The 7646-nt window shown below is 60.7% G+C and overlaps 1 protein-coding gene across 1 annotated transcript; it reads right to left on the bottom strand.

The window, feature by feature from the left end:
• Positions 1 to 3629: 3629 nt before the first annotated feature.
• On the bottom strand, positions 3630 to 6772 carry SAMD10 (sterile alpha motif domain containing 10). Its single transcript, XM_021677823.1, has 5 exons — positions 6682 to 6772; positions 4559 to 4740; positions 4310 to 4481; positions 3844 to 3984; positions 3630 to 3652 (listed from the first exon to the last, which is right to left on the bottom strand). The coding sequence occupies exons 1-5, from the start codon at positions 6770 to 6772 to the stop codon at positions 3630 to 3632; spliced, it is 609 nt and encodes a 202-aa protein (XP_021533498.1).
• Positions 6773 to 7646: the final 874 nt, after the last annotated feature.

Below are 7646 nucleotides of genomic sequence, written 5' to 3' on the forward strand. Positions count from 1 at the left end.
TCTCCTCCCTGTACCTAGTTGAGGCACGGTGGGGGGGAGGGGGCGAACTCTCGCGGTATTCCTGCAGCAGCTCCGCGACGGGGAGGAACGGGTTGGGGGGAGGGGGCCCATCGGCCTGGCCGGCCCCCTGTCCCCGCTCCCGACTCCGTCGACTCCGTCGCCTCCGTCGGCCAGGGCTCCGGTGCAAATTGGCCAGTTATGCCGCCCGTAGGGCAAGAGGCGTTTTTCAGGCAGTGGGGTAAACTGAGGCACTGTAGGGGCTCTGGGAACTGCTCGAAGCCCAGGGTACGCGGATCCAAGCGACCAGATGCCTCTAGGTGCTGGCTCTGGGAGGGTGCTCCCATGGAGACCACCATCCTCTGGGAGTCGAACTCCTGGCCCCAGGGAGTCTTGCGCCTGCAGAGCGGGATCTGGGTGTCTTCCAACGAGTCCCGTGACCACCTCTGTCTGTGGCCACACTCAGATCATTGCCTGGCTCCTAGCAGTGCTGGGGCAGTTTGAGGCCGTGGGCCCTACTGGGGCTACTGACCATCAGACCAGCCTCCGTCTGCTTCGGGTGGGGGTGATTCTAGGGCAGCCGTGCTTTGCTCCACGGTACCCCAGAACCCGGGCCTGTGAGGCCACCCCAGTATCAGGTCTGGGGGAATGGGGCACCAACCCTACCAGGACTTGGGAATAAATGAAGCAGGGGAAGAGGTACTAGTTGGGAAACAGTTACAAGGTGCGCCCTTCCCCACCCCCTACTCCTCTCCCCACTTCACACTTCTGTGTACCCTGGAACAGGTTGGGTGCATTGCTTGGGGGCAGGGCACAAGAGGTCAGATTGGGGTCTGCCTGTTCTCACAGGGATTCTTGGGACCTGCTTCTCTAATGGCTGGCACAAAGTGCTCACAGAGAGAGGGGTGGGGGCCCTCTGTGCAGGGTTCAGTGGGTTAGAGCTTCCCTTGGAAATCAGAGCCAGAGAAAGGCCCACGTGACCCCAGGAGGAAGAGGGAGGGTCCTGTCCTTCCCTTATTGATGGAGCCCACACTGGGGGCAGGACATGCAGGATTTGGGGAGGGGTCAGTGCATGAGATGCAGACAAGTTTGTCGTATTTCCCCATGTCAGTCTGCATGTTCACGTGTGTAACACATCAGTGCCCATTGGTAGGTGTGTGTCTGAGTGACCATACGTGCTGGGCTGTGTCCTGTGTGGGACGACCGATGTCAGGGTATGTCTGTGTGTCCTGTACTAGGGGAAAAGGGTGCCTGTCTGCATGTTAATATCTGGAGGACTAGATGCACGGTGTGTGTGGCTGGAGGGACACCTGTATCTCAGCAACTGTGTGTCCAGGCTACAGCGTGCCTGGATGTCAGGACATGGTGTGCTGTGCCCCTGTTTCTGTGTGTTAGGGGTCACTGTGTGTCAGGGTGTACTGTGGGTCTGGATACTAGCCTCCTTGTGTCTCTGTGTGTCCACACTCTGGTGGTCAGTTTATGCCCCTGTGTTGCCCTGTGTCTGGTTGCTGTGTGGGTACCCGTGTTGGGGGTGTCCTGACCTGTGTGTTTCTTATGTTAGAGCATTACCCTGTGTGGGGCGCTTAACGGGGGCCCTCCAAGATTGCCACATCAAATCCCTGGAACCCATGAATGGGACCTGATTTGGGAAAAAAAGGTCTTTGCAGATCTGCTTAAGTGAAGGGTTTTGAGATGAGAAGATCATCCTGGATTGTCCAGGTGGTCCTTAAATCCGGTGACAAGTTTCTTTGTAGGAGGAAGATTTGACACAGACAGAAGGTGATGTGAGCACCGAGGCTGGGATGGAGTGACATGCCACGAGCCCAGGAGTCCCTGGGGCAGCCACAAGAAGCTGGGAGAGGTGAGGAAGGGTTCTACCCGGGGCTCCAGGAGGCAGTATGACCCTGCTGGGTTTCAGACTGGTGGCCTGCATTACTGGAACAAAATCCATTTCTGTTGTGTTAAGCTTCCCAGTTGTGCTCATTTGTCACGGCAGCCCCAGGAAAGTCACGCACCTCTGTCCCTGCGTCTGGGTGCAGTCCACAGGGCTGAGCCCAGGATTCCAGCCCTCTGCCTCTTTCCCCACCTGGCCCTGGGGTGAACAGGTACCCTGTCAAGATGCGACGCCACTGCCCCCTAGTGGCCCCATGGAGGCACCTGAACTGGGAACCGGCACCCCCTCCTCCCACAGCCAGGGCCCCCCCCCCCCCAGGGCTCTTCCCACTCTCAAACACCCAGTTGGCTGGAGCCGAACACACACTTGGGGCACTTGAGAACCAGGTTTATTTCTGGTCTTTTTGTCAGAATATAAAAAAGCGCAAAACAAAGAAGACAAGACAAGAGCATGGGGGCATGGGGGCAAGACAAAAGAGGGAGGAGGTGGGGGCAGTGATAGGAAGGACCCTCCGGAAAAGACAACGCTGTGATGGCACAGGGTGGGCTGGGACAATCAGGGTGGCCAGACAGGACATGGGGGCTTCCCATATCGGCCTACAGGATGGGGAGCGCCAGGCCAAATTCCACTCAGGACCTGCAGCAACCAACCTCCCACCTGGAGGCCAGCTCAGGGCACAGAGAAGAGGCTGGAGGCTCAGCCTCATCTGTCCCTGAAATTTTCAGAGTTCCCTAGGGGAATGGGAAGGCAGAGGAGCAAGAGGGTGGGGGCTACCAGGACCACCCTCACTGTCCCTCTGCTGGGCAGCACCAGTCCCAAACCTTGGGCCCCCTGACCCACGGAGTGGTTGCTGAGGGGCTGGCTGGGTCCCTGGTGGGTGGGTGTGGGCGATGCAGCCCTCAGGACAGTCTTCTATGAATTCAGATTTTCCTGGGAAAGGAACAGTGAGAATGCACATGCCCCCGACTGTGCCTCAGGGCAGCTCCCCAACAAATGTTGGGAGAGCAGGAGCTGGACTCCCAAACCCAAGGCCACAACATGGCTGAGCCTAATCCTGGCTATGAGGTCCTCATGGTGCTGTGTTAGGTCTTAGGCACCTGAGCAATCCCCAGACCTCTCTTGCTTCAGGTCCTGGGAATAGATGGGGGTGTGCTGAGGGTCTCAGAAATCATGAGGGAGAGTTCTTGGCGGCTGCTGCTGACCATGGGGGGGGTGGCCCTGGCCAAAGGGAGCCTGCACAGTTCATCCCACCTGTGCCGGCAATCCTCTAGGTGCTGGGTGAAGGTTCATAGAACTGGACAAATGGGCAGACACAAACCTCTTGCCCTGGGGAGGGCAGGATGCCCAGAGGGAGCGTGACTCAGCAGGCAATAGGGGCGCGGACATCAGTGTGGGTGAAGGGAATATAAATAATAAAGAGACTCCCTGGGAGTCTAGGGGGATAGCCAGACCCTGCCCTGGCTCCAGGTAGCTGCCCCGCATGCTGCCAGCAGCACCAGAGGGTAGATTTGGGCTCAGGTCCTGGGAGGAAGGGCCACACCCAAGCAGCCCCCACCTGCTCACAGCCCAGAATGCACAACCAGAGATGGCAATCCTGGTCCCACCTGTCCACTGGGTTGGGCTCGGCCCCTGGTGCCTCTGGCGGGGTCCGAGAGGGGCTGTGTGCCAGGTCTGCATTGTCCTTGCCACAGGCTCTGGTCACAGTGCTGGGGTCCGGGCTTCAAGCCCCAGGCAGCAGCTAGGACGTGTTTCCGAAAGAGGCTACGGGGTGGATGGGGGTGAGGAGGGGTGGAGATGTCTGGCATCTCCGTTCTGCCCTGGGCACAGGACAGCCCTTACTGGCGCCTGCGGCTGCCCCCCTGAGGTCAGCCCACCCACCCCACACTTGGGCCTCCCAGCCCAGCCTCTCCCCCACCCCCATGCCTCCCGCACACTCCTGCCCCCCCACTGACCTTGGCTGAGCAGCTGCAGGCTCCGCCCCTCCTCGCGCACCTGCAGGCGCAGCACCTGCTGTAGCACTTCTTGCCGCTGTGCTTCCTGCGCCAGCCCCATCCGCTGCAGTTTCTCCCCATTCAGCCGCAGCAGCGCCCGGCCTGAGAGCGAGGGGGAGAGGGCCGAGCCAAGGTCAGCATCCAAGGGGCATCAGGAGCCGAGGCCAAGAGAGAGAAAGGGGAGGGGCACACAGAGAGACTCAAGGACGGGGAAAGAGAGGCGGAGACACAGAGATTTAGAGAGACAGAGAGAGAAGGTGAGAGGCAGCGGAAAGGCCAGGGCAGGCAGAGCCCGGGCAGAGAAACACACTGGGGAGACTGAAGAGACTGGAAGGAGAGGTCGGCTCAGCAGGAAACAGGAGGGAGGGAACAAGGGCAGGCTGGGGGGGATCTCTATGCCCCTCCCGACACCCCGCCCCCAAGGCACCTGTGATGGCGTGCTGGGAGAAGGCCTCCACGTAGACGAGGTAGTTGTGGGGACAGTGCTTCTTGAGCCACTTGCACACGTCCTGCTGACTCCACAGGACCACAGGCCTCGTCAGGCCGCCCAGGGAGGGGCTTGTGTGGTACAGGCCATAGTGGTCAGAGTACAGCCGGCCCTGCGGAGCAGATGGGTGGCAGCTGGGGTGAGGTGGTGGGAAGGGCAGGGGCTGAGGTGGGTACGGTGGGTGGGTACCTGGGGGGCCTCTGTGCCAGGCTGCTGCAGGAGCTTGACAGGCCGGCCACCAGCGGCCCTCTGGCTACGGGAGTCGTGCCACGTGAGGCTGGTGCCCGGCGTCCGAGGCAGGTGGCAGGGGATGCTCTCAGTGGACACCGTGTGCTCCAGGAGGGTTTGGCAGAAGCCGAAGTGTGCAGCAGCTGCAGAGCATGGGCGCCTGATCAGAGTGGTCAGGGGCAGGGCCAGAGGATCATCTCTCTGCAAACCAGCTCCCTGCTCAACCCATCCTCCCTCCAACAAAGGAGAGGGCCCCAAGCCCCCAAAGGTAGAAAGGAAGCGTGCAAAGGCTGTCTTGAGTACCCCACCCAGTCCAAAGATGATGAACTGGGAACATCTTTCCTCTTCTGAGTGCATCTGGGGAGCAGGATGGATTCTGCTTCGATTAGAGAGACAATGTGCCCACCAGGAGCATAAGACTTACAGCCTGGTGAGGGGCTATCCTGAGACAGGCCTGATGTCATCCTTGCTTTGGGCTGATGAATGCTGAACCAGACCAGGGTTCAGGGAACCAGACCAGGCGCCTATGTCCTGGGAGACCCTGCGTGAGGGTGACCCTCTGAGTATGCTGCCTTCCCATCACCACTGAAGGCACCTAGGCTCTGCGGCCATACCTGGCATTTGAGACTTGGCTCCTGTCCTGCTGTGCTCACCTGCCAACCCATCGACAGGAAGCCTGAATGGACTCTGGGCAAGCCGGCAACCAGGTTACCTGCTCTTCCACCTGCCACAGGGCCCTTGGCCCAGGACAACTCCTGTGCATGCTGGGCGTCCAGCGGACATGGGCTGCTCAGTGCAGGTGTGTAGGGCCCAGCCATATGCTCAGGGAGCCATAGTGACACCTTGTGCCCTCTCTTCCCGCACACACTTCACTACACTCAAGCTGTAGTTTCACCTTCATTTCTGCACTTGTTGCTCACATGGCTCACGGGAGGCAGACACCTGAGCGGTCACCTCCCAGCCCTTGCACATGTCTTGGCACACAGGAGGTGCCCAGAAACATTGTGGATGGATGGGTGGATGGAGAAAGGCTCTGTGTGGTGTCCACAAGTCAGTAGAGCCCTGGGGAGAGGGAGGAACCTGGGCCCAGGCTTGCCCTCATCTTTACAGCATCTAGGTCCCAACTCAGCAGGCAGAAAGCAGGTTCCTGGTCATGGCCCTTGCCTCACTGGCTCTCAGCACTAAAATGAGAGACCCTCTCTCTCATGGACACACCTCAGGCCCTCAACTGAGGGCAGAGTTTGGCGATGTGCCCAGGAGGTCTCAGTAATGGGGAAAACCAATCACTCCCCCTCCTTCTACCCCTTAAGATTCCTTGGATTTAGCAACCCCTCTTCATTCTTGCAATTTCCCGAAATTGAATGACCCCAGGTGACTCTAAATTTGAGATCCAGGGTCAAACAGAGGGTGTGGCTGGTGTGGTTGCTGCCCCGATGTGGCTTCTAATATCGTGGAAGAAGACTTATTCTAAGCTGGCATCTTTCAGGGCACAGGTTCTTGAGCCACTTGGCCTCACATCGCAGGGCCTCGCGGAACCCGGCCGGGCCAGGGCAGGAGCGTGAAGCTCTGGGCGAATCAGTCGGACGCCACAGCGCGCGCTACACCTGTCCGGGTCCAGCCGGGCCCCGCCCATTTCCTGCCCTTGCTCGGGGAAGGATCTCCGTCTTTCCGTCTGTCAGCCCGTCGTTCCGTCCCTCCCTCTTAGCCCCAACGTCAGAATTCCAGCATAAAATGGGGCGGGGGCGCCCAAGCCCGGCTGTGGCCTTGGCTCTCTCTCGGCCCCACTTCAAGAGCTAGGGAAGGAAGGGCGCGCAAAGGAAAAGGCGACCGCGGGATGGTGCCGGCCTAAGGACAGGAGCCCCAGCCGGTAACCTCCTCCAAGCCAAGGGTGCGCTGATCCCCAAGGCCTGAGGCCACCCCCCCCAGCTCAGGACAAAGACACCAGGGACCCCGTTCGGCCAGGACGCTCGCCCCACTCCGCTCCAAGCCGTTGCTTGGAGTCCGCCAGATCCCGCCCCCATCCCTCTCGGTCCCCCCAGCCCCCAACCCGCGACATCCCCGCGCCCTGGTCCAGCCCTGCTCACCGTCCACATCCCGGCGCTCCCCGAAGCCGGCACGCACAGCCCCGGCGCGGCCTCGCGGGGGGCTCAGCTTGGTCCTTAGCTCCGTGAACATGGGGCCCAAGGATCCCGGGCCGGTGCACACGCCCCTCGCCGGGGGCAAGGCGGCCCGTGTGGCCGGCGGGGAACGCGCGCCGCTGCCCCGCCCCAGCCGGCCCCGCGCCCGAGCCGGTCCCCGCGCCCGGCGAGTCTGCGCGGCGAGGCACCTGCCTGTGAGCCCCGAGTGCCGGGCGCGCTCCGGGAGCTCCGAGGTGTGTCGGCGGCGCGCAGGTCTGCATATGCAAAGGGTGTCTGCCGGGGTGTAAGGGGCGATCTCGCACACCTCGGCATGGCTTCAAGGACGAGTGACTCTGTGCACCTTTAGGGGTCCAGACGTCTCAAGGGGCCTCTGAGGCAGGGAAATAAGGAAGCGATCTTCCCCGCGCCGAGGGAGGGGACAGGAGGGGAGCACCCTACCTGCTGCCAGGATCATCTGTCCACTGGGGCCCAGGGTCAAGGGCCAGACTGACCCCTCTCAACCATTTCCCTCCATTCTCCGACCTCAATTTACTGACTCCTTTATTCACGCGTTCTCCAGACATCTCCAGAGGCACTTGCTTCCCCAGACCCTCTCTCTCTCTTTTTAAAGATTTTATTTATTTATTTGACAGAGAGAAAGAGACAGCGAGAGAGGAAACACAAGCAGGGGGAGTGGGAGAGGGAGAAGCAGGCTTCCCGCGGAGCAGGGAGCCCGATGCTGGGCTTGATCCCAGGACCCTGGGATCATGACCTGAGCGGAAGGCAGACGCTTAACGACTGAGCCACCCAGGCGCCCCAGACCCTCTCTTAACCCCCACCACAATGTGAACTCCAGGAAGACAGCCAGTCAGGGTCTCTCCCCTTCCCTCTGTAGCCCGAGGGACTCAGTGCCCAGGATGTGGCTCTGAAAG

This window comes from Neomonachus schauinslandi, chromosome 10 (genome assembly GCF_002201575.2).
Source record: "Neomonachus schauinslandi chromosome 10, ASM220157v2, whole genome shotgun sequence".
NCBI lineage: Eukaryota > Metazoa > Chordata > Mammalia > Carnivora > Phocidae > Neomonachus > Neomonachus schauinslandi.

Bases quoted from the DNA above. Each gene is read 5' to 3' on its own strand.
- SAMD10 (XM_021677823.1), bottom strand. From the start codon at position 6,772: ATGTTCACGGAGCTAAGGACCAAGCTGAGCCCCCCGCGAGGCCGCGCC. The intron at 4,741-6,681 runs GTGAGCAGGGCT...CATGCTCTGCAG, and splicing joins GGAGCGCCGGGATGTGGACG to CTGCTGCACACTTCGGCTTC. The intron at 4,482-4,558 runs GTACCCACCCAC...TCTGCTCCGCAG, and splicing joins CTGGCACAGAGGCCCCCCAG to GGCCGGCTGTACTCTGACCA.